Source organism: Bidens hawaiensis, unplaced genomic scaffold (assembly GCF_021521415.1).
Source record: "Bidens hawaiensis isolate Kalapana, Puna unplaced genomic scaffold, B.hawaiensis_p1.1 tig00052333_1, whole genome shotgun sequence".
Lineage (NCBI taxonomy): Eukaryota > Viridiplantae > Streptophyta > Magnoliopsida > Asterales > Asteraceae > Bidens > Bidens hawaiensis.
Window position 1 is genome coordinate 9,416 of NW_027499402.1, and position 26,613 is coordinate 36,028.

Consider the following 26,613-nt stretch of genomic DNA (forward strand, 5'->3'; position numbering starts at 1 on the left):
GCAGAAAATGTGAAAAGAGGTTAGTCCATCAGACTTTTTTTTAATGAAATGTTTTTTGAAAAACAAACAGTAGATCTTCTCTAAAAAAGCAAACACCCCCTTAGGCTCTCTTCCATAGACTCATTTAGCAATAGAAAGGAAAAGAAAGTGGATGACATAAGGAAGTGAAGGTGTTCCACGTATTTTTTAAGGAGAAAAAGCATGATAAAAGAAAAGAAAGTGATAAAAATTTATGCCAATTTCTTTCATTCCAAATCGGAAGGAACAGGTGAGAAAGGAAAAGTTGACATCCTGATCAAACTTAAATTACTATCAAACTTAAAATTACTATGTTGTCCTCTTCTTTTTGTATTAGGTCATGCATTTGTTTCATATTTCTCTAAACCTAAGCTGCCGTCACAATGTCTTCTACTCAACACTCCGAGCAACCCTTCCTTAATCAGGTATTATCATTTGTTTTATAACACTTTGTTTTGATTTTTACATGTTATTCGATTGTAGCAGTCGAGTTAGTAATGATTTCTCTTGTGTTGAATTAATTAAGCTTGCTAAAGAATTTTCAAGCAACTGATAATAATGTTATGCACCAAAACAACTTCAAATCTTTATTTGTTGCATATACTTACTTTCTATTGATCAAATCTGTTACAATTTTTTTTTTGAAAATGTATAAAAATAATTAAAAACTTGTATAAATTGATTAATAGATATTAAACGAGCCGAACCCGAGCTAAAAAAACAACTCACGAGCCGAGCTAGAGCTTTAAAAGAGTAACTCGAATCGGCCGAGCTCGAGTCGAGCTCGGGCTCGGCTCGTATGCGCCCCTATTATCACGTTAACCGCTAAATGAGCATTTATTATTGATGTTATTTAGTATTATTTATATATCATAGTTATAATTTTAGCATTTGCAGTTCAATTTTTTTAGCAATGTATCCTTTTATTTTTGTTATAATGTAGGAAGTTATCATGAGCAAACAAGAAGGCATTAAAAACATTGGTAAGAAGGAACACTTCAAATGGACAGAGATGATGGATGATGCATTCGTTCAAGCGATGATAACACAAAAAGATAAGGGCAATAGGATAAACGGAACATTCACCCCACAAGCATACACTAGTATGATTGAGGAGCTAACTACAAAGCTTCAAATACAGTTTACCAAAAGTCATTTAATGAATCGTTTGAAAACATTGAAAGGCCATTTTTCTCAATGGTACGATATGTTTCAAGGAACTTCATTGAGTGGGTTCTCTTGGAATTATGAGACTCGACTAATTGAGGCTGAGGACGAAGTTTGGGCTAAATTAATAGATGTAAGCTTTCTAGTTGTTTTCTTAAACAATTACTTAATCGATTATAATAATACTAATTATCTTTTTTTTTGTAAACAGTCAAAGCCTGAGGCTATAACGTTGAAGACGAAAAAAGTGTCAAACTACAATGAAATGCTAGAACTATTTGGAAGAGATAGGGCATCCGGTGCACATGCTGAAATTGCTAAAGAACGAAATGCTCGATTGCTGAAAAATGACAACATTAAAGTAGAAACAATTTTTGAATTGGATGACTTACTAGCTTCCAAAGAAGTGACTCTAGAGAACCAATGCAACTTTGATGATGATATTCAAGTGTTAGATTATGTGGTTGCTCCACCTAAGCCGTCTTTAAATGCAAAAAAATGTAAAAGTAAAAAAAGGAAACTAGAATAAGAAGATGAAGCTGGAGCGTTTAACTCGAAGCTTGTGAATTGCCTTGACAGTGTGGCTTATGCTATTTCAGAAGGCAATAAAATATTTGCAGAAACGAACGAAATATTTGATCGAGCTTATCATCGTGAGTTTACATGTGAGGAAATTTGTAACGAATTGGAGCCAATGGGTTTGGAACCTAATGAAATACCGGACACTTTAATTTATTTAACTAACAATCAAGCAAAAGCAAGGACATTATTTAGTTGTCCTCTTCAAATGCGTGTGGGTATTTTGAAAGGTATGATGAAGGATGGTAAGTAGTAAGCAAGTTTAGGAAATGGTGTCATCTTCATATGCCGTGTGTTTTTTTGGTAATTCAGGAAAAAAATGACACTGTTAGTAGATGTTGGTTATGTATTTGATAATGTTATTAGTTGCCATCTTTAGATGCCATGTGTTTTTTTGTTATTCATGCAAAGATGACATTGTAAGTTGTTATGGATCTTGTGAACAATTATCTTTTGGTTATGGTGAAGTGATTACTTTTATGCATTTATTGATTCTTGGCTTTGCTATGTTTAGTGTTAACAAGAACATACTGTAATTTCTGTTTCTTGTGAATTGTGATACTAGTGCAGCTAATTTTGGCCCATAAATGGGTTAACTTGGGTCAAACTAAAGTTGAAACTAAACATGTAGTGTATTTTCTTAATGTTGTTTTAGTAGTAAAAACTAATAATTATGCATTAATTATAGTGTGCAGCAGAGGTTATGATTTAGCATATAATGGAGTGTGCAGCAGACATAGTCTGCTGATCTCATGGATAAATTTAAGTTTTTGTGTAGTAATATTATCAATATGACATGTTATTTTAGTGATCCTAGTAGCACTGTGCAACAACCAGCAGGTATTAGTGCATAAAAAATGCAAACGGTTCTTGCCACAAAAACTTGGGCCCGTTCCCGCATAACCGTGAAAAAAAGTCATTACTAGTCTTCAAATTTCAGAATTTGTTCGTAGCATCCATTTGTCTAGTTATTAAAGCTATAAACTGTTATATGCTTGTTACAACTATAAACTGGTATATGCTTGATCAAAAATACATAATGTGTTATTCCAGAATGTGGATGTGTGATCTGTCTTTGTTTGTTGCAGGGTATAAAGCCTGCTGATCTTTTGAAAGTCAAAGATCCAAAAGTTGTGAAAGAGTTCATAGAGAAGTGTTTGGTCCATTACTAAAAGGGTATAATAGTAAAAATGTAATTTTCTTTTCCTTTCCTTCAATCCCAGGAACACATAAAATGCTTAAAAATTTTTCTTTTCCTTTCAGTTTCATTAAACTCGAGAACATGAAAGAAAATCTTAACTTTTCCTTCCTTTTCCTTTCCTTTGTATTCTAATTTTATTTCCTTTATTTTCTCGTGTTAAATGAAACTCGGGGTTACTTTAGAAAATGTTACATGCTTATTCGTAGGGGTGTTCTTCAGGTTAGTTTTTCGGATCGGGTTCTTCGGGTTTTAAAGTTTTAAATCCAAACCCAAAACCGAGCCCAAATCTCTCACGGTCTCTTAGGGTTCGGATAATCTGGGTTTTGGTTTCTTCGGGTTGGATTAATCAGGTTTCAAGTGTCCTAGGAAAAAAAACTACATTGCTAAATTTAAATGTATCATGTCTTCTTTTGTAATATACGAGAATTTGAAAGCCTAAAACATTAAATATCGAATTAATATAACGCATCGGTAAAAAAAAAAGTGATCGAATATCAATGATAACTAACCGAATATGATATATTAATTAATGTTACTCAATCGATATGCTATAACAATAAGTTTAGGGTGTTTAAAAATCTATTCTAGACTAGAAGGGCTATTCTTGCCAATTAACTAAAGTAAAATTTGAAAACCATGCTTATCTTCTTCTTCCCGACTTTTCCGACGAGAGAACGTGGTAGACTCAACAACAAACTATTGTTGATTTCGCGAATTCAGGGGGTCGACTAACATAAATACAAAGAACGATTATTGTTTTCTTTTAAAAACCATTTATCTGTATATCTCCTTGCCATATTCACACCGCCGACGCCACCTATAAGTTGCCGGAAACCACCACCAGCGCCGTTGGTTGTCTGAAGAAAGCCGCCCTATTCGTCGGAGCCGAAGCTAGCCATCGCTACGCGAGTCCTCTCCGGCGCCACTGCTATCTTTGTCACCGGAGACGCCGCCGCCACTTCTAGCTCTACTTATTTTGAGCCGCCGCCACCGGGAAACTTGACTGAGTACCGCCGCCACGAATCTGCCACAAAGGTAACAGCCTAACACGTGATTGAATTATGTTCTCTGTTTTGTTTCTACCGTTTTGAACGAATTACCCAAAATATAAAGTTAATGTGTTAAAAGATGCATGGGGCAAGGTTTAATAATTTTTGGAAACAGTTTTCACCCCATGATCATTTGTTAATTCATTTGTTTTCAAACTGAATGCTACATGTTAAAACCACACTTCTCGAACCAAACTGATTGTCTCTAAAAATAAATAAAGAGTCTTGGACTCTATAACCAACCTTTAAATGTTTTGGAAAAGTTGACAAAGCACCAGTGATAATATAGATAAATGGAAAAGTTGACAAAGCACCAGTGATAATATAGATAATATAGAAGGGGGGGTTCCTCCTTGTGACCACCCTCCTTCTCAGTGACAAGCTTACGGTGTCTGTTTTGCAGGTTATCAGAAGAACCATCTTCTCAGGGTCTAACCCCTCGTGGGAAACATCTATCTAACCCCCAGGTTACTCGTAATCTGTCGTGGGTCCGGTTAGTGTTTCTTCATTGGCGCCATCCGTGCATAAAGCTAGAACTTTATTCTTCTCCAGTTTTTTCAAACTTCCAAGATGGTTAAAGAAACTCCGGTAACCACAACCCCAGCTACTGGGGGGAATACCGGCAACACAGTTTTTACAAACACTACCCCGGCTACCCAAGCCGGGGCAAGTGAAGTAAACTTTACGAACACTACCCCAGCTACACAAGCTGGGGCAAGTGCAGTAAATAATCGCTCACTGGGATTCACGAATACCCAGTTAGAGAAACGAACAAGACTCCCCCGCCAAACACTCGATGAAGTAAAGGCATGGGCGGAGGCACGTCAGAGGGAATTCCAAGCCGAGTTGGACGAACGCTTGCGCAACGTCCAACAGGCTGACGAATTCGAAGATTACTTGGATGACTCGACGCGAACCCGACTCCGACGCGAACCCTCGCCATAGGGCAAAAGGGAAGCGTAAGGAAACGGATTCCCAACCGAGAAGGCATTTTGGACAAGCCTTCAAACCAAAAAGCACAGGTGGAAGTCCACGAGACTTCTCCAAAACATTCAGACCAAACGTTGCAAATGCGGGAACGTCCAAATTTGCAAGGGACATTGCGGAAGCAATCGCCCCAAAAAGTGCTAAACAAATGTCCAGCATAGGCACATATGATGGTATATCTGATCCAGACGATCATTTGAACAGGTTCATAGCGGGGGCAACCGTCAGTAGTTGGACGGAACCTACATGGTGTTACATGTTCCAAATGACGCTGGTCGGGGCTGCTAGAGCATGGTTCGACCGTCTACCGGTCAACCACATCTACGACTGGGCTGACTTCCAACAGAAGTTTAGCCAACACTTCAGCAAGCAAAGAAAGTATACCGAGGAGCAATGGACAATCCTCAAGTGCATTCGAGAAAAAGATGAATCTTTGCTGGACTTCATCACTCGCTTCAACTCGAAGAAGCTAAGTCTGGGTAATATCAGCGAAGATCTTGTTCGCGCTGCCTTTATCCAGGGCGCGAACGACCCAGAGCTCATCCGCACCTTAACGGGTAAAGATGGCATGCCATCCACATGGGATGCCATCATGACAGCAGCTAAACGCTTTGCGGAAACGGAAAAGCAACTGGGTAGAGATCTCCCACAGAGCACAAACCTCTACACCCAGAAAACAAGGGAAGAGAATGTCCTGACCGCCCGATTAAACAAAAAGCGGAAGCTAGGCATTTGGCAGTCAAGGGTAAACTTTGACACCTCATCCGGCTTGCAGCATCGGTTAGGCGGAAGGGATAACGTACAGTCCAACAAGAACTCCAGATGGACGCCGCTCACCAAAAGCGTCACCGAGATATTCGCCACCGAGGAGCTCCCATGGCCAAAGCCTCAAATAATCCGACATCGCCACAATGCTGATCGGAGCAAGTACTGTGACTTTCACAAGACAAAAGGCCACAACACCGAAGAATGCATAGACGTGAAGGACATGGTCGAAGCATTCGTCAGAGATGGGACGCTCGCGCACCTCGTGGCGCAATGAACGCTGAGCAGGCTGATGCGTGTAGAACCCCAGCTGGGGAAAACACGAATAAAATTCCAGCTACAATGTAGAGACTACATGCTGCGTAAAGAACGAGATCCCGAACCAGGTGCGTATCGGCTCGATGGCACTCCCATCCCAACAACATGGAAGGGAGCTCATTTACACAGTTTGCATGTAAATCAATTCCAAATTTGTAAAGAAAAGGCCAAGAGCCACTTCTAATGGAAACGATTCTCCTTAAAACATTGACGCTGATGATTTTACATTTTTATGAACTATCAACACGGATATGCCGGTTTTCACCGCATAAATACGTGGAAGGTCGTTGCGTGGGGAAGGCGGCAAAACCCGCATAAACCCAAAAAACGACAAACCTTCACGCAGGTCAGTCGAAGGGGAAAAGTTCAGTCCTCCCATTAAATGAAAGTGCTGGTCTATCCGCATGAATCATGAAAAAGGGAACTGAACACTAACCTATTGACAACTGCGCGTCGAACGGTTTAAAACAGAATTTTTAATAAAAGATAAGGAAAACCTACACGCAGGTCAGATGGTAAAGTTTAGCCATCCTACTACGTGCAAGTGACGGTCCTACCCGCACAATCACGGAAGAGGAAGCAAAACTTCACACCTATCTACCACGTTCAAAGGTTAACTTATCCTAAAAAGATAAGGAAAACCAACACGCAGGTCAGATGGTAAAGTTTAGCCATCCTACTACGTGCAAGTGACGGTCCTACCCTCACAATCACGGAAGAGGAAGCAAAACTTCAACCTATTATCTACCACGTTCAAAGGTTAACTTATTCTAAAACACTTGGAAAATTGCTAATTTAAACTAAAGTATGCAAGTCATACAACGTTTACAAAGCAAGGAACCCAACGAAAGTAGCGGTCTTACCCGCAAAAAGATTTATATTTCACAATGGTTGATTACAAGAATGGCCGGGTAACTACCCGCCTACAAGAAAATAAATCTATACAAGCTAAATCTATCCTAGCAGCGGGAAGGGATCTTCAGGATCAGGCTTCAGGGCCACCTCCACTTGGACCAGCCCCATCAGCAGAGCGTGGCAGTTCAAGGAAAGCTTTGAGGATAGCTAGCCCATCATCAGCAGCAGCAACTTCGTTTACCTTCTCCACCACCGGATGCGGGAAGGCGGCGTATTGATTTACTGCTTGGTCATATATGGCTTCAGTATCTACATCGAATAAAGGGAAGTTGGAAGGCGGGATGCCTTTCTCAACGAACCCTAGACCAAGCAGGAAGCCGGCCTTTTCCCCATCCTCGTGAGAAGCGTTGAGGGCTGCGCTCATAGCATCGTCGTAAGATGTCTCTGAGAAGACCCGATGCACAACCTACAAAGAAAAATACAAGTGTCAGAACCTTTTCTATTTATAAGGAAAAGCGTGAAGACATGAAGTTAGACTTACCTGAGACAACGCTTCTCGAAGAAGCCATTCCTTGGCAACCAGAGCCTCTTGAAGGGCAGCTTGGGCTTTGTTACGGGCGCGTTCGGCTTCATTCTTGTTGAGGTTGGCAAGCAACACTTCTTTAGCCGCAGCCTCTTCGACGCCCTTTAGCTTACGCTCGGTATGGTCAAGCACCCCCCTCTGGTCCAAGATTTCTTGAAGCTTCTTAGCATCCTCCATCGCCAAGGCATCATGAGCCTGCTGGAGAGCCTCTAATTTGGCTTTAAGTTCTTCATTCTCCACGCGCAGAGGCTCAGCAACAGCTTCAGCCTTGGTGGCCCTCTCGGTTGCGTTCCTCGCAGTTTCCTTAGCCAGCCGAAGCTGTTCATTAACAGCTTGGGCAGCCTTGGAACGGGCCTCGAGTCGTGCCTGAACTTCAACCTCAAGGGCCTTGAAGGCCTTCTCCTTTTCCGCAGCTATAGCGGAAAGCCTTTGGTTCTCCTCCCGGATGGCCCGCGCCTGAGCAACTTCTTTAAGGCGAGCTGCTTTTAACTTGTCGTTTTCACGACAAAGCAGCTCGACGCGCGGCTGCATCCGAGCAAGGAGAACCCGAAGCTCATTGGTTAGCCTACCCTCCTGGTAGCTAGCCATGGCTTCCCCCAACGCACCACTAGGAGCAGCGTGACGAGCCCATTCCACGCACTCCACAGGGGTGCGAAGGGTTGTTCCTCGGCGAATGTTCCATCGTGGAACATACACTTCATTGGAATCCGACACTGTAAAAAACAAAAAGCAGTTAGGAAAAGATGATAAAAAATATATGTAAAAAAATGGGCCAAAAGAACCCTACGCACCTGTAGGGTCAATTACAGGCCGATAGCCGCCGAACCCATCACCTGAACCCAACGGAAATCCATCCAAGAGGTCAGGCAGATGGGAAGGTGGCGGAGAGATGCGAGAACCCCCATGCGTACCTGATGGATCGGCCGTCGTTGCCGATGGCGGGGGCATCGTAGCAGCCGCCGCGGAATCCGCAGCAATAGTAACCGCCGGCTCGGTGAAGGATGCTGTAAAAATCGCACTCACGGCCGGCGGTGACGTCATCTCGGCTGGAACAGTCGGCTCAAAGGAGTGAGCAACTGAACCAGCGGGCGCATGCGCAGCCGCCTGGGTCGTCGCCTCAGGTAGGCTGACCGGGCCTACCGTCATTGGCGTGGAGGTACCACTCTGCGCTCCACCCTGGAATGCGTCAACATCCACGCCTGCGTAAAGAAGATAAGTGTTAACGATATTAAGCTATGAATAAAAGCAAAAGAAAATTGTACTTACGGGTTTTCTTGAGCCTGAAGGTACGGAGAGGCGGGGACGAACCCGATGGAGCCGGCCTCTTTGCGCCGGTTACCGTCGTCTTCTTGGGCTCTCCGGAGGTGACAGTCACAGCCTCCGGAGCAGTGGTCTTATCACCACCGGGATTCCCCGCCACCTCTTCGCTCTCGGTCTCCGAATCAGACCGAGGCGCTGGATCGGCAGTGGAGGCCTTCTCCTTCCCCTTCCCGCCGACAGCCTTCTTCTTCCGCACCAACGGAGGACCATCTGCGGATTCCTCATCAGAACATACGATTAGAGGAATTCCAGCAGAGGTTTCAACATTGAGGGGTTGAGGGTCGAAGAGCGCCTTACCTGGCCGACGGGCGCTAAGGATCTCATGGCCTAGCGGATAGACCTCCACGAACCGATCCGCCGTTTGTTCTAGGATGGGCAACTCGTTCTCATCTAGAGCACGAGTACCCATCCGTGCGGGACCGTCAGCCTCCCGCGGGTTTAGGAGCGACTGCAGGTCGTTCCCCTCTGAAATAAACAGGAAAGAAGTTAGAAGAAATCAATAATCAACAAAAGGGAAAAAGGCATACCGTAAGGAACAGAGTTCGAACCGTATTCGAGGACGATCGGAATCTTGCGCGCATCAGCCTCCTTCCACACCCGGCTCATCCCCAGCATCACCATCCCGGACTCCGCAAACCGGTAAACCGGAGATTGGACCCGAGATATCTTCGCAAACCATTCTGCCTCCTGGTAGCTGGAGGCGTGAAGGCTTGGGAGAGCTTGCCCATTCTTAAACTTCATGGCAATGGGGATAGCGCGAGCGGATATGAAGAAGAACTCCCTCTTCCACGAGCGAAGGCTGCGCTCGGTCGCGCAAATCTTCAAACCCTTAATCCGGGTTGTCAACGTGTACCACCCCTGGATGCACCTCCAAGTGTAGAAGGTCATCAGGCGGTCAACGTAGGGCTCAACGCCCAGTATCCGGCACACCCACTCAAAGTGGCGAATCTTGGCGATCGCCATGGGGTGCAACTCGGTCAAATGAACACCGTGCCTCTCAAGGACACGGTAAACAAACTTTGTCAATGGGAACCTAAGATTCCCATAAACAAAGAATGCTGCATAAACCCCGATCTTGCCTCTGGGGGCATCGTACACAGTATGATGGGGTTCAGGAAACTCAGGCTCGAGAGACTCGAGCATGAACTTCCTGACGACATACCGGTACAGATCGCCAGGCAGAGCACACTGGCACTCACCAGCAGTACTCTTGTCATCGGCTGTGGATTCAACGTCACGAGACGACATCTTGTGAAGGAAAGAAGAAAACGATTTCGGGAGAATGCTTGCCTGAAAAGGGGAGTATTCGCCGGAAATCGCTTAAAGAGATGAAGAGGAGTGAAAGTGTGGATTACAAAGAACCCTCTCCCCCTTTATATACTAATCGCAATTAATGCGATGAAATTAATGCGGAGGAGAGAGAAATCGAAGGTGCAATGAAACTATGACACGTGGCAAAAAGCAAGCTGGCAACAGCTGTTGACAGGACGCGTACCATTAATTTCGCGGCCACGCGCCCGAAAAATCGCGCCCACGCGCCTGAAAAAGCGTCTGGAATGACCATGTACTGTCACGTCACCATAACTTCCTGCACGATCTGACACAGTCAGAAGAAACCGTCGCACGACGTTTCAGATGTTTGGACTGTTCTTATCTTTCCACCAACTCTTCGAATTTCAAAATTCAAAATTCAAAAAGATCAAATAATAGGCGGGAAAATACCCCTTACCTTGGCAAACAAGTAACCGTAAGACGGGTGCGGGTACAGTGTTAAGGCAAAACCCTTCACATACCTAACACCCGCAGGGAATTGAAGCCAAGAAAACCTTGGCAAACAAGTAACCGTAAGACGGATGCGGGTACAGTGTTAAGGCAAAACCCTTCACATACCTAGCACCCGCAGGGAATTGAAGCCAAGTATACCTCGGCAACCAAGTAACTATAAGACGGGTGCGGATACAGTGTAAAGGCAAAACCCTTCACATACCTAGCACCCGCAGGGAATTGACGCCAGGAATACCTTGGAAGTAAAGTAACCGTAAGACGAGCGCGGGTACAGTGTTAAGGCAAAACCCTTCACATACCTAGCGCTCCGCTGGGAATTGAAACCAAGAAGGATCTTCTGGGCAATGCTTGCGGAAACGGAAATAACATCCCCGCATAGCGGGAACGTCGAGAACTACGTTGTTTGAAGCTCCAGGATGGAATTGGTGGTTTTAACATAATTGATCACTATGTTCAAAACTACCAAAACCTCATGGAGAATCTACACAAGTGGGACTCAACGCTCCTGACTTGCGAGGAGGTTACAGACCTACCCGCATCATACCCAAAGACCAAGCAGGAAACTCGGGAATTTCTGCAAGTGACAATGACTTCCGCGGGAGGAATCCCCATGGAAAACCTTAAAAAACCCTTTTCAAAACCCTTTGCTTAAGTCCAAAAGTTCACCTCACTTTATTAAACACTCATGAGAAGAACATTGGACTGGGGGGACTTGAAGAGGTAGGTCCCAGCAGAGACCAGTTGGACCCGAAAGACTCACCTTGAAGAGGAACGTCTGCGCAGAAACCAACTGGATCCGCAGGACCAACCATGCTCAGAGACGTGACGTCCTTACGCGCAGTACGCAAGCTGTTCCCGCAGGAAATGCCTCCCAGTGGTGAAGGACTCCGCCTGTCCCCGCAGCCTCGGATACAAGCCATCAGGGAAGGCCACCCGCGCAGCAAGGCTACACGCACAAGGCACTTAGCTCTCAATCACTCAGTGTCACCTGAAGGAATGAGCAAAGCCGGGAACAATCCCGCACAAGGGCGGGAGGGGGAATACTCCCGCCCAAATAAGCCAGTCCGTACGATACGGGAAGATCTTCTGTACTGTACCTGACGAGGTATGGGAAAAAGATCTGACTAAAGATACAACAGCTTATTGACAACAGTATGGCGAGCAGCATGCTCCTGTACTGTATGTCACTATTAGCCGCTGCCTACTCACCAACTACTGCCATACCACGTGCGTAGCCGGCAGTTGGTGGAAAAGGAATAGTACACAGCAGGCCTGGTCACTATTAGCCGCTCCCTACCCACCAACTACCAGCAGGGCACGTGCGTAGGCCACTGTTGGTAGAACAGGAACACTGTTGCAGCCGGCCACACCTCCTTGGAAACCTACCTTCGGCTATAAATACCACAAATGGTATGACCATCTCATCTTATCTTATATCATCATATTATACCTGATATATGCTCTAGCAATCTCTTAATATACATTTATATTTAAAGAGCAATCTAGTCTGATTCTCACACCGGAGGGTGGTCACAAGGAGGAACCCCCCCCTTCTCAGTGACAAGCTCACGGTGTCTGTTTTGCAGGTTATCAGAAGAACCATCTTCTCAGGGTCTAACCCCTCGTGGGAAACATCTATCTAACCCCCAGGTTACTCGTAATCTGTCGTGGGTCCGGTTAGTGTTTCTTCACGAACCAAACTGATTGTCTCTAAAAATAAATAAAGAGTCTTGGACTCTATAACCAACCTTTAAATGTTTTGGAAAAGTTGACAAAGCACCAGTGATAATATAGTGCTTAATTTTATGTAAAAATATACAAATGAAGTATTAAATAAACAGTTTCTAAAATATCTTTTGAAAACTCAAAGATGCAATCCCAGTTAAACTGTATAACATAACTACTAGATTGATTAGCTATAGTGTAAATCGATACATATACAGTAAACATCACCAAATATTTAATTAGTACATGAATGCCAAAATATAATCTAAGTTGCAATGAAATATTGTAGGATCGCGTGTCAGTTAAGAAGTACTTATTCACTGTGTTTGTACTCATCGTATAAGGTATGGATTCCGTGTTTCTCTTCTTTTAGCTTTATTTGTTTTCACCGTTCTCGTAGTGTACGGATTCTGTGGTCTTTTACTTGTAGCGTAAACATTGTTTTCATCATTCTCATAGTGTACGGGTTTCGTAGCCTTGCACTAGTAGTGTCATATTGTGTCTTCGTTTTCATAGTATATGGTTCTTGGTTCATTAATCATATCGTAATATTGTGGATTTGTTTCATAGTATCGTGTCACCGTTATATATTGCTAATTGTCTTATTGGTCATTGTTTATTTGATAAGTGAAATTGCCATGCATGCTATATAATATATTTATTGCAATCATTATCGCAGGTTCCTAATAGTCCATTGTATATTGACTTATTGTTATTGAGACATATTATATCGATATTAACCATTGTTATTGTATTTTATTGACCTCAATACCCGAGCATTTATCCACCTATGGGGACGTAGGGCGTCAATCGAGGTACCTTTGAAGTGCTCTATCTGTGGCGGAGCGATTAGTCCACAGCGTCTCTATTTTATTGTGCGATGAGAGCATATACTGATTATTGAGAGGCGTATGGATCGATCCTAGGTAAACTGTTACTGGAATGAGATGGTTAGGTATGTGTCCACATTCCTATCTCACTTAATTACTGGTGCATTAGTCTGCAGCTAATGTACATGCTGTTACTGTTACTGGCTCACATGGGTATTTCCAATATATTGTTATTGTACTGATTCATAACTGATCGTTCAGCGTATTGTTAGTGTTATCGGCTCGTAGACTGTACTTGTTTCTCCTGTGATCGTTTATAGTATTGCATTGTTCTTCACCGTTTGTTACTGCTATTTTCCTTCGTTACTGGGCAATTTTTGGCTCATCCGTGTTTATTTGTTTTGTGTTTTCTATAATTTGTTACAGGTACTCAAGGGAATCCGGGGAACGTGTTATAAGAGATTAAAAGTAAAAGTCTTAAGTTGGAATATGAGGAACTTAAATAATTTCTTTTGAGTGAAACAACTTTATTTATTTTCGTTGTCAATGATATTTAACCTTTTTAGTATTAAATGATTTTGAACTTTTGAATTTGGATTTTTAATTATCGTATCAAGTGACACGTCGACCCTAACCGAGCCGGGATGTTACATCTTTACTCGTATTGTAAATATGAATTTTTACATATATCCCCTCCCCCTCCTCCTCCTTTGGTTAAATCTTTATTACATATTATTTCTCATATTTACATGCTAAAATACCCAGTCGTCTGCCTCAAATCCCCAAATCCTTTGCTGATCAATTCATCCCCTCCGTTTGATTCATCACCGACGTCCAAACAAGAACATCACCTGCCGTTCGATTCTTCCGGCAGCACAACATCACCTTTGCCATTCGATTTAGGGCCACTTTGTTAGTTTGGTATGTAATCAACCACTGTAATTGATCTTTTGTGTCGTTCAATTAAGGGCCTATTTGTTAGGTTAGATTATAACCACTGTTATTTAATAATTATTTGTTTCAACTCTCGTATGCCATATACTTTGAACAAACTTACAGAATATGAACTTCAATATTGCAAGTAAAGAACCAAAGATTCAAAGGCAGCATATTATATCCAAGATATTGTGAGGCCATTGGGACTGTCTGTAACCAATAAACCAATAACAAAACAAAATTAAAACGATAAAACATAAGAATAAAATTTAACAAAGTTCAACCATAATAAACAAGACCGACATTACTCATAAATTGAACCATTAATAAACATTAAGCAATTGATTCATAATAGGTGGAATTCGATTTGGACTACTGTATAAGGCTTAGTTTTCATCATCGGAGAGTTGTTCTTTCTTCTCTTCTCTTCTCTTGTTGATTAATCAGTCAGTCAGTCAGTCAGAAGAGAATATGATCAAACGACGAGCAGCGCCTGATCCCGTGGCTGTACTGAGAGGCCACCGTGCTTCCGTCATGGATGTTTGCTTCCACCCTTGTCACAACCTGCTCTTCTCAGGGTAAAATTAACACAACTCCATACCAACTTCAATTATTATATAATAATCTTATTCAAAAACTTCAGATCCTCAGATGGTGAGTTAAGAATCTGGGACAGTCTCCAACATAGAACTATCTCATCAGCATGGTATGTATGCCTGCAAATTCTTCATTTTTTTTCATCTTTTTTTTTATTTAACATTTAATGCAGGGTGCATAGTGCCGCACATGGGATTATAACTGTTTCAACCAGCCCTTCAATTGGGGACAACAGAGTTATCAGGTTTTTTTATATTTTCTTATATCCTAGTGTGTGTGATTTATTTAATAAATAAGTAAATACTGAAAATTCCTATAACTGCAGCCAGGGCAAGGACGGAACCGTTAGGTGTTGGGATATTGAACACGGGGAGCTATCGAGGTATATATTCAGTTCTATACGAGTTATGATCATCATCGTAGTTAAGAATTATACGAATGACTCACTAAAGATACAAATTTAAGTCTCACTGATATTAATGAAAAACACCTATGTAGAATATGATGGTTTTTTTTTGTCTAAACAGGATACCTTCGGTTTCAATTGATGCAAATTTCTATCACTTTTGCAAGCTTTCATTAGTGAAGAGGCAACCGACATCTAATCGTGTGAAAGAAGTCATAGAAGCTACCAGTGAAGAAATTTCTCATGGCAACCAAGAGGCAGAAAATTGTGAAACATTGAAAAGTAATTTTTTAATTTTCTTGACCACTTGTAGATGGTTTAATAGAGGTGTCAAGATGGGCCGGTTGGGCAAGTTGGGTGATGGGTCAAAATGAGCTAGGGTTGAAATGGGCTATTCTTACTTCTTAGTATAGGTCGAAACGGGCTGGGTTGGGTTTGCCCTGTGTGAGATAAACCACAACCCAAACCAAACCATTCATAAGTCCCAATTCGGTCCAAAAATTGGACCTTATAATTTAATGCTATTCAATTTTGTTTTAATTTTTTGAATCGCAATCGGACCTTGGTTTTCTCATTGATTTATTATGTTTACGTTTAATCATTTGTGTTTGACGTTACGTATAAAGTTTCCATTCTGAATAATCCCGATTAATCTCCAGTCTGTACCCAACGCCCGACTAGTGAGTTCCACAACGTTGATAAGTACCAACGACAGATGCCATTTTTATAGTTTATTTTATATTAACGTCTAATAATGGCATATCGAGGCTTACTGATCAGCATTTCATATAATTTTTGATATCAGATGATGTCTGTCAGGAAGGACGTCCGTATGTGGCCATGGCTGGTGGTGAGCGCTCAGAGGTATGCACATCACCATCATTCATAATTTAATTTTTATTTTTTAATATGTTTTCTATATTCGTTTTACCTCATGGTTCTTACTTGAAATATTAATTAAAAGGTTGAAATATGGGATCTCAATGCTGCAGAAAGAATTGCAACATTACCGCATTCTTCTGTTTCCTCTACAAATGATTTTACCAAAGGAAAAGGTACTTGCGTGTTACATTATTTTGTTAATAGCCCCTTATTAATCGAAACAATAGTGTCTTTTTTGGTCATTATACTTATTAATTCCAATTACAAAATATTTGACCTTTTCCACAATAGTGTCTTTTTGGTCATTATACTTATCAATTCCATATATATTAAAAAAACGCAGTGCGCTGAAGTATCTGATTATTTGATTATTGCAATTACAAATGCATATAAGTATATTATTTCACAGGTATGTGCATGGCAGTTCAAGCGTTTTTGCCTTACGAATCACAGGGATTTCTGCATGTCTTAGCGGGGTTTGTTCTTAATCCCGTTTATCCTAATGGTTTTATTATTATTTTTTCAATTATCAAAGCAATTTCACTTCATGTAGAATTTCAATATCAAATAATCAAAATTTGTTCATTTTGCACATAAATCACTCCTGATGAGATCTCTATAGGTGACCCACAACCCATATATGAATATGCTACTTGTATATCTAAAAAAATGAGCGGGTTGCGTCCCGAATCAATTTGTTAATATTTATACAAGACATCTTTTGTCTGTAATTTTGAAATTTGTAACAAATAAGCAGTGTGTATAATACGATATCCCAGTTATATTTTCTCAACAGATATTGTTTTGATAAAATGAAACCGGGGATTTTATGCAGGCCTGCAACGAACCAGACGTTCAGTAATCATTCAACTAGAAGTCCGTGTATTTAGTAAATGAACAAACATGAACAATTTTTTTGTCCATTTAGTTAAACGAACCAACGCCGGTCTCGTTCGTTCATTTATGTTCATGAATGTTCGTGTAAGTTCATTCATTTATCCTCTTTTGTTTACGTTTATTTATGTTCTTACGTTTTTTAAATTTGTTTGGTTACATATTCGTCTAAATTTTTACGCTCGTAACAATTTAGTTTAGTTTCAAAATTGCCTATTGCAGTTTTGTCTAGTTTTAATAAATCTTAGGCCCAACACATTTATAGTCATGCTCATGTTTACTTTTAATTGGTGTTCACTTTGTTATGTTTGTTTCATTCGGTTATGTCTATGAACCTTTCATTTATATTGTTAACAGACTAACATAAACGAACACAAGACAAATACACTCATTTTCTTTGCTTTACCGAATTTAATTAATTTACTCTAATCTCTGTATATAATTATCGATTATTCTGGTTCTGATTGTTTATCTGATTTTGTTATTGTTTACTATTATAATATGTTTCTTATATTATGTTTTTGCTTTGCTTTGGATATTTTGGGGTTTTGTACTTTTGGTATTGGTTAATATTTGGTAATTGAACTTTGTTATTCAAGTTGTAGGATATATAATATATTTAAAAAAAAAAATTCATTGTGCACATTTTTTTTTCTGGCCCTAGCTCTTTTTGCGCCTAGGCCCGTCTTGAGTGCGCCTAGCACATTTGATAACTATGGAATAAACACGGACAAGAAAACATTGTTCGTTTACTTGTTCGTGTTTAATCAATTGTTCGTGTTTAACATGAACATGCTTCGTTTGTGTTTTCTCGGTTCGTTTACAGGCCTAATTATTAAAAAAAAATACACTTTGGCCCATTTTTGGTTGTTTGGTGTGTTTCCTTTTTATCTTATATTTTTACAACTTCATCTATTTGACCTGTTAGAAATAAAACATAAACGAGTTGACCGTTTTGTATGCAGTTATGAGGATGGAACAATGGGGTGGTGGGATTTAAGGAATCCCGCGTTCCCGTTAACTTCTGTAAGGTTTCATTCAGAACCAGGTTTGTAATAAGATTACCAATTTGATAACCAAATGCTCGTTTTTGTGGCCATATTGTTTTATATGATTATACTAATATAAGGGTTTCTTTGTTGTATCAGTTTTAAGTCTGTCTATTGATGGGATGTTCAACGGGGGCGTTTCAGGAGGCGCAGATGACAAAATCTCCATGTTTACTTTGGATCATTCGTTGGTATGAAAGCACGTATTTATTATATTTTTCTCTAACATGTGACACGAGTAAAATAAACTTTTTTGAAAGGAAGCATGTTAAATGGATTAAAAATTAGTGTCTTATCTGGATCATGTTTTCAGTTTTTTAAAATAATATAAATTTGGTACACTGTTTGTAAAATATTGAAGTTGAACAAATAATGTTATTGGTAAATCCAACCTGTTTTGACTGGTACCAAAAGAAACAACTTACATTTTGCCACCTCTACTAGTATATTATTCTGTTTCTATTGATTTATGAAAATATGAACATATTACTGTATAAACATGTTTATATTAGTCTCACCTTTTGGCATAGGTCAAAGCAAAGTTACTTATTTGCCCATTTGTCATGATTACAACTTTTTCTTTTTCTTTTTGAGTTGTAATATGATAAATCTATATTCATCTTTAATATCATGGGGTTGAAAAGTTTCTATCCATGCCAAATTCTCAACTTATAATATTGTAAACATACGTGTTAGGGTTCTTGTGTGGTGAAGAAAGAAATCAGCTTGGAGCGACCTGGCATAGCTGGAACTTCAATCCGCACAGATGGCAAAATTTTTGGGACTGCTGGTTGGGATCACAGGTTAGTACTAGAGTACAAAATTTTTACTTGTTTATATGAAAACAGGTCAATTTGGGTTGTGAAGTTGTGATTAATCAATAACCGGTCAAGCGAGTAAATTGGAAAACTACTTGAATGAAAACTCTCAAATGTGTCAAACTCACGTAAAGTGCGTCCGAATTATTACAAAACCCTTCATTGTTTCATTTTAAAATGTTAGATAATTATTTTAATAATGCGGTTTTTCATCATCTTTATTTATAGAATAATAAAAACCCTGATGGGTCAACCGGAGTACCGGACTGTCACGTTTTGGTCCATATATACAACTACTAAGTTTTACATCGATTGAAAATTGTAAAAGCGAATACTGATACCAATGTTGTTCGGTCGGTATTGGTTCGGTTCGTCACGCTACCGGTATGTAATGACACTTTGTATGGTTTACGATACTAAAATAACTGCTGCAATATTTCAAATAAAACTTTGTTTTTTAATAATATTTTTATTGGAATGTTGAGAAAAAAAATGACAACCGCGCATGTAGTGTATTTAAATAGTTAATGAATGTGATAAGATCTAATATTCAAGCAGGCAACTTTTATTCAAAATGAGATAAAACAGCCCTATTCGAGAGGGGCAATGTCTCCAATTACAAACTACTTTTTGATAATGAAAAACTAGAATGAGAAATACACAAATAAGAAGCCTGCTTTTATTAACCCAAATCGTGTAACTGCTGGCATAGGAACAACTCTTCACTCTTTTATCTTCCTGTTAATAAAGGCCATATTAACTGCTCCCCACTCTTCCAACTTACCATTAACTCCTTGACCAAATGGATCCAATTTAAACCCAAAAACCATAGTTGTCAATAGCGGTGATAGCGGGCGCTATAGCGCGCTACGTAGCGATGCGGCTATAGGCCGCTATATACTAAATATCGGTCATTTAGCGTGATTATAGCGGTATTTAGGGTTTTTTATATTTTTATTTTATTTTTTAATGTAAAAAATTGTAGAAACCTATTTTTTAGGCTTGTTTATCGACCAAACAGCTGCACCTTCCACAAGTTCCATCGTAAAAGCTTATTTTGTGAATATAAACCCTAATTATTTGCTTAAAATTTTTCTAGTCCTTTATCGCTAAATATGAAATAGCGGTCACTATTTACCGCTATTCGCTACGTAGCATATAGGTGACACATCGCTATTTACCGCTATTCGCTATTGACAACTATGCCAAAAACAGAATTCAGCTGACCCGTATTGGCAGTTGTGGCCCGTTTCCTTCTTCTCGAGTATACTTTAATCGGGCCTTTATCATTACTTCCTCTCGGTAAAACGCCTTGTCCTGAAGGCGGAATGTGGGAAACTGTTCTGCCAAAAGATCATAGGATTCCCAGGTAGCTTCTTCCACCGGTAGCTTCTTCCATCGGGCGATTACACCAAGATACTAACAATTCCAGAACCAAATGATCAGCCTTGGAAATCCAACGATGAGCTATAATAGATCTTGGTTGTAAGTCAATTTCCCAGTCTTTAGTGATGGGTAATGGAGGTTGTTGGCCAGAAGAATCTATGGGCGGGTTTAAGCATGGACACATGGAACACCGGGTGAATTCTGGCAGTAGGTGGGAGCTCCAATTCATAAGCAACTGGGCCCACTACACGTTTAATACGATACGGACCAAAAAAGCGTGGAGAAAGCTTTTCAGAGCGACGTTTGGCTAAACCTTTTTACGGCGAGTTTGAATTTTTAGGAAAACAAAATCCCCAACCTGAAATATTAGATCTCGTCGTTTGTGGTTAGCTTGATTCTTCATCCGGTCTTGGGCCCTTTTGAGATTGTTTCTAAGAAGCTTTAACATATCATCTCGGTCTATTAACTGTTGCTCCAATTCTGCATTTTTTTTGTCTCTCCCATGGCATAAGGCAATAAGGAAGGAGGCTCCCTACCATAAATGATAGTAAAGGGGGTGGTGCCTGTTGCCGTTTGATACCCCGTGTTATATGAATATTCAGCCCATGGTAAATATGTACTCCACTTTGTAGGTTGTTCACTAGCAAAACATCGTAGATAGGCTTCAAGACAACGGTTCAGCACTTCAGTCTGCCCATCCGTCTATCCGTCTGGGGATGGTAACTTGTACTCAATTGGAGCTTAGTTTGGCTTAAGCGAAATAGTTCCTGCCAAAAGTGGCTAAGAAAAACCACATCTCTGTCAGATACGATGGATCTCGGGAATCCATGCAAGCGAATTACTTCCCTACAAAAAATTGCAGCCACCTCTTTTGCAGTGAATGGATGCGAGAGGCAGAGAAAATGAGCTTATTTGCTCAAACGATCGACCACCGCTAAAATAGTATCATAAGGACCTGAAGGAGGTAAGCCGACTATAAAATCCATTGACAGATCCTCCCAAATCTGATTGGGAATAGGTAAGGGCTGAAGTAAACCAGCAGGAGATAGTGTTTGGTATTTCTGTTGTTGACAGATTACACACTGCTGCACAAAAACTCGAACATCTTGTTTCAACTTAGGCCAAAAATACCTTGTTGAAAGACGCTTTAAAGTCTTTAACAATCCCCCATGACCACCGTTTGGGGTGTCATGTGCCTCTTGTAACAACTTCTTGAGATCAGGCACTTGAGCACTTCAGGTATCACTAAGCGTCCTTTATAAAATAGAAATTGATCAATGATGGAGAAGCCAGCAACCGATGATGGATCAGCTTGTAATTTGTTGACAATATAGTAACTGGATCATTTTGGAGTCCGAGTTTGATGTCAGCCACCTCTACACAATAGGGCACCATTAGTGTGAATAACTCACCCAAATGGGGTCGGCGTGATAATGCATCTGCTCCTCTATTTTCTTTCCCTGCTTTGTGAATAATAGAGAAGTCATAAGGCATAAGTTTAAATAGTAGACGTTGTTGCTCGGTAGTTGTAATACGCTGCTGAAGTAAGAACTTCAAGGTGTAATGATCGGTACGGATGAGAAAATGTCGGACAAGCAGGTAATGACTCCACTTTTGTACTGCCAATACTAAAGCCAGCAGCTCTCGGTCATAAGCTGATTTAAATCGATTAGAAGGGGAAAAACCCTCGCTAAAATAGGCCACAGGGTGTTCTGCTTGAGACAATATCGCCCCCACACCATCAGACGAAGCGTCACATTCAACGACAAATGGTTATGAGAAGTTGTAACCTCAAAATATGTGTGGACAGCAGTGCTTGTTTCAGTTTATTAAAGGCGTTTAGTGCTTCTTCTGACCACACAAACCCATCTTTCTTAGTCAACATTGTGAGAGGTGAGAGGTCGTGTTATCAAACCATAGTTCTGAACGAAACGTCTATAGTATCCCGTTAGACCAAGGAAACCTCACTTCCTTGATTGTTGAAGGTATCGGCCAAGATTGCACTGCTGACATTTTTTCTTCCTCAACTTTAACACCTACCGAATTAACCACATGCCCAAGAAACACCACTGGTGGCTGCCTAAAACAACACTTCGACATCTTAGCAAAAAATTGATTGCCGTATAGCAACTTTAGGGCCTGTTCCAAATGAGATCGGTGTTGCTCCATGGTATGGCTGTAAATCAGGATATCATCAGAAAATATGAGTATAAAACGGCGTAAAAAGGGGCGAAATAAATCGTTCATAATGGCTTGAAAAGTGGAAGGCACATTTGTCGATCCAAATGGCATAACCTTGAACTCGTAGTGCCCTAAGTGAGTACGAAAAGCTGTTTTTGCAACATCTTGAGCAGTTACTCTAATCTGTGGTAATACCCAGATCGTAAATCAAGCTTTGAAAATACTCGTGCACCATACAACTCATCCAGTAACTCGTCAATATTCGGAATGGGGTACTTGTCGGCTAAGGTTATCTTGTTAAGGCCTCGATAATCGACACACAGTCTCCAAGTTTTATCTTTCTTTTTTACTAGTAATATCGGACTCGAAAACGGGCTAGTACTTGCTTGAATAAATCCAGCTGTCAAAAGTTGGTCGAATTGTTTTTCGATTTCGGTTTTTTGCTAATGCGGATATCGGTAGGGTCGGATATTAGGTGGTGGTGCGTTGGGAATTAAGTGGATTGAGTGGGTCTGAGTTCTAACAGGTGGTAGGGTTTTGGGTTCATCAAAAACAATAGAGTATTGGTTGATAATAGGTTTTAGTGGAGTTGGAATTTGTGGGCTGCTTACTGGTTCGATAGCCAAGTGTTGGAAGCTAGACGATTTCTGGTCCCGTTGCAATACATTTCAGCTTATATCGCTTCCCATCGATTGCGAAAATCATGAATAGTTCTTTCCAATTTGCTTGAACTGTATTCAAGGTGGATAGCCATTGAACACCCAGAACTAAATCAGCCCCTCCAATTGAAAAAGGGTGGAAGTCTTGAATAATCTTCAAAACATTAATCTGTACGGAAAGACTTTTGCAAATATGGTGACATCGGATCACATCTCCATTGCCAATTTGAACCCCGAAAGGTGGTATCATTTGGGTCTCCAGACTAATCTCTTTCACCAAACAGTCTGAGATAAAATTATGGGTGGAACCCCCATCAATTAAAATAAGAACCTCGGTAGAATTTAACATACCATGGACTTTCATCATTGTGGGATGCGATTTCCCGAGAATAGCATGTAAACTAATCTCCGCGGTCTCTTCTTTTGTCTCATCATTATTAGGAATTTCAGTTTCATGCTGCTCCTCCGCGTCCTCATCGGCTTCTAACATTTTCAATGTACCCACTTTACATCTATGTGCGGGACTATATTTCTCCCAACATCTGTAGCACTCACCTCTTAATTGACGGTTTTGTCTTTCGGTGTCTGAAATTATGAAGGGAGTTTTTTGTTGGTTAGAGGGTTGAGGGATGTGAGGGGTAATGGTTTTAGAATCAAGTGGCTTGGAATTTGATGCCCCGGTAGAACTTTTTCCGGGTCGAAGCTGGTTGGATTTGGCCTCAAATTCCAAAGCAAGACTCATGGCATTGTAAACGGTTCGTGGTTTGTGTATCCTCACATCAGCTTTTAGTTCTTCCTTCAATCCGTTGAGGAAAATCCCTAATAAACAATGTTCCGGCCAATTCGAAACCCGCGCAGATCGCTTAGCAAATTCTTGACGGTATTCCTGGACTGATCCAGTTTGATTGATACTGCATAGGTGCTCATCTGGATTTTGAAACTCGGCTGGACCGAAGTTTTTTGTGAAGGCTTGCACTAATTCTTCACAGAAAGTTAAAGGCTGATCGTCTGAAAGGAATAGAAGTCTAAGGCGTCTCCTTCTAGGTGCATGGAGGCTATTTCTACCTTCTCTTCATCTGGTATCTGATAATACCGAAAATACTTTTCCGCCTTTCGTATCCACCCACGTGGATCCCCTCCACTAAAAGCAGGAAAATCAATTTTGTTGTAGGGTTTGTATCCAGCTCGTCCCCTCCACGAGCTCTCCCCATCATCAAACCTATTGTTTTTAGAACGGTCTCTTTTCAAGGCTACAATGTCTTCCTTCATTGAATCCATAGACTCCAACTTTGCAGCAATAGCAGCCAATTGAACAACTATTTGCTGTGTTGGATCCGCCACCCTCAGAACTGTTCCGGGTTTGAACCATCTTCATTTCCCGGCAATGGAACCAAATGATAAGATCTAATATTCAAGCAGGCACTTTTATTCAAAATGAGATAAAACAGCCCGATTCGAGAGAGGCAATGTCTCCAATTACAAAATACTTTTTGATAATGAAAAACTAGAATGAGAAATACACAAATAAGAAGCCTGCTTTTATTAACCCAAAACGTGACTGCTGGCATAGGAACAGCTCTTCACTCTTTTATCTTCCTGTTAATAAAGGCCATATTAACTGCTCCCCACTCTTCCAACTTACCACTAACTCCTTGACCAAATGGATCCAGTTTAAACCCAAAAACAAAATTCAGCTGACCCGTATTGGCAGTTGTGGCCCGTTTCCTTCTTCTCGAGTATACTTTAATCGGGCCTTTATCAGAATGCAAGTTATTAGAGAAAATAAATTTACTAAAATGTTCAATGGGTTAAAGACGTATATTGTATAAGGGGTGAAATTATAATATTATTTTGCTGTACAGTAGGCATTATAGTTTGTAATCTTCTACTGTTCAATGAATAGTAGAAACTCTCACGTTACCTAATTTGCTTTTTACTATTTATATAATTAAGTTGTGTTTAAGTTGATTATTATTGCATTTGAATTATATATATATACACTATAAATAACCAAATTTTGTTTGACGTAAGGAGTAATTCGGTTTTAAGGAAAAGGAAAAAAAATCAATTTTTTTATTCTTTATGTTATTTGTAGTGTCTTGATTTTAATATGATTTGTCTTGTGTTATAATCATATATGTAGTTAAGATGTTTAATTTGTATATAAATTCAAGTTAATTGCAGAGATGATATGTGGTATGTTTAAATCACATATTTGGTACCAACTGTTTGCCAGACCATAACGGTTTTGGTCCTTCACATGAACAAGCATTAAAACTGGCTATTAAGTCGATTTAAAATGATCATTTTACCCTTTTTTACATAATTGATCAATGATCTAATTCTCATTTATTATTATGTATGACAGGATCAGGATTTATAATTACAAAAATGGAAATCCTTTGGCAATTTTGAAGTATCACCGTGCCACGGTATGTACATAGTCACTTAGGACGCCACTAGGACCGTAAACTAACTGAACGGGCAATGAGCAGTTCGTGTACTTTTGGCAGGAAGTCCGTCTATTTATTAAATGAACAAACATGAAGAAAAAAGTTTGTCATTCAGTTAAACAAACGAGCATGAACCCATGTCCGGTTCGTCTATGTTTGTTCATTTAGTTTCGTTTATGTTTGATTGTTTACATTCATTTATGTTCGTTAGTTTACGTTCATTAATATACTCATTGTCCCGTTAAAACTTACTCTCCTTTTTATAATTTTTGCATGCCCAACACATTATTTTTTACATTACTTTTAATTGGTTTTAGCTGATTATGTCTAGTTATGTTCGTTTGTTTACCTTGTTGAACTGTTCGTTTATATTATTAACGAACAAACACGAACATGCTCATTATCTTAGCGAACGAACACGAACAAGAAAACTCAATTAGTTTAACTGTTCGTGTTCGATCATTTGTTTGGTTAAACTTAAAGTTAAACAAACGAACACAAAAATGCTCCACTCATGTTCGTTCAGTTCGTTTACAATCCTATACACCGCAGTTGACCCATTTACTTATGCATGGGTCAAATTAGATTACGTTTTATCCTAACGGGTCAGACATCTTATGGCTTTGAACGGATCAAAAGTTGTCCAATTTGAATTTTCTAATTGTTCTTTATTGAATTTTTTTAATTTTAATATTTTGCATATTTATTATTTGTTAAAAACAGACATTATTATGTACGCCTGATTATCCTCTATTCATGTTTTATTGTATTTATTATTTTTCTTTTTTTGCAGTGTAATGCAATTTCATTTGCTGCGGATTGTAAAACCATGGCCTCGGCATCTGAAGACACTACTGTGGCACTTTGGGAACTTTATCCTCCCCGGTCTTCTACTTAATTTAATTTATTTTATTATATATTGGTCGAATTTGTATATAAAGGAAAACGTGTTTGAACTATAAGATAATTCGCTTCGGTTGGGCTCTCTTTTTTGTTTGGGTTAATTTTACAGGTGACAAAATGGGCGGGTTGGTTTGTTAGAGGTCGAATTGGTCAGTGATGACCGTCGTTCGAGTCATGAAAAAACCTAAATAACCTAAGTAGATAGGGTAAATAAGGTATCGTATCCACCAGGAGTATGTGGTCAATGTAATCGTGTAACAGATTTAT

At 40.1% G+C, this 26,613-nt stretch overlaps 2 protein-coding genes across 2 annotated transcripts; both read left to right on the forward strand.

Annotated features, from left to right (window-relative positions):
- Nucleotides 1-516: 516 nt before the first annotated feature.
- LOC143599540 (uncharacterized) lies at nucleotides 517-2,260 on the forward strand. The gene is made up of 2 exons (XM_077077467.1): nucleotides 517-1,318; nucleotides 1,397-2,260. Exons 1-2 carry the CDS (start codon nucleotides 971-973, stop codon nucleotides 1,712-1,714), a joined length of 666 nt encoding a protein of 221 aa, XP_076933582.1. The 5' UTR covers nucleotides 517-970; the 3' UTR covers nucleotides 1,715-2,260.
- A 12,266-nt stretch (nucleotides 2,261-14,526) lies between these two features.
- LOC143599542 (protein DECREASED SIZE EXCLUSION LIMIT 1-like) lies at nucleotides 14,527-26,494 on the forward strand. Its single transcript, XM_077077468.1, has 13 exons — nucleotides 14,527-14,696; nucleotides 14,762-14,824; nucleotides 14,888-14,959; nucleotides 15,041-15,097; nucleotides 15,243-15,403; nucleotides 15,927-15,985; nucleotides 16,086-16,176; nucleotides 16,413-16,479; nucleotides 17,863-17,945; nucleotides 18,046-18,137; nucleotides 18,643-18,749; nucleotides 25,359-25,422; nucleotides 26,237-26,494. Exons 1-13 carry the CDS (start codon nucleotides 14,590-14,592, stop codon nucleotides 26,339-26,341), a joined length of 1,128 nt encoding a protein of 375 aa, XP_076933583.1. The 5' UTR covers nucleotides 14,527-14,589; the 3' UTR covers nucleotides 26,342-26,494.
- Nucleotides 26,495-26,613: the final 119 nt, after the last annotated feature.

Excerpts from the sequence above, each read along its gene's own strand:
- LOC143599540 (XM_077077467.1), top strand. The coding sequence starts at position 971 with ATGAGCAAACAAGAAGGCATTAAAAACATTGGTAAGAAGGAACACTTC. Across the intron at positions 1,319-1,396 it reads TTTGGGCTAAATTAATAGAT|TCAAAGCCTGAGGCTATAAC; the intron begins GTAAGCTTTCTA and ends TTTTGTAAACAG.
- LOC143599542 (XM_077077468.1), top strand. The coding sequence starts at position 14,590 with ATGATCAAACGACGAGCAGCGCCTGATCCCGTGGCTGTACTGAGAGGC. Across the intron at positions 16,177-16,412 it reads TGATTTTACCAAAGGAAAAG|GTATGTGCATGGCAGTTCAA; the intron begins GTACTTGCGTGT and ends ATTATTTCACAG. Across the intron at positions 16,480-17,862 it reads TTTCTGCATGTCTTAGCGGG|TTATGAGGATGGAACAATGG; the intron begins GTTTGTTCTTAA and ends TTTTGTATGCAG.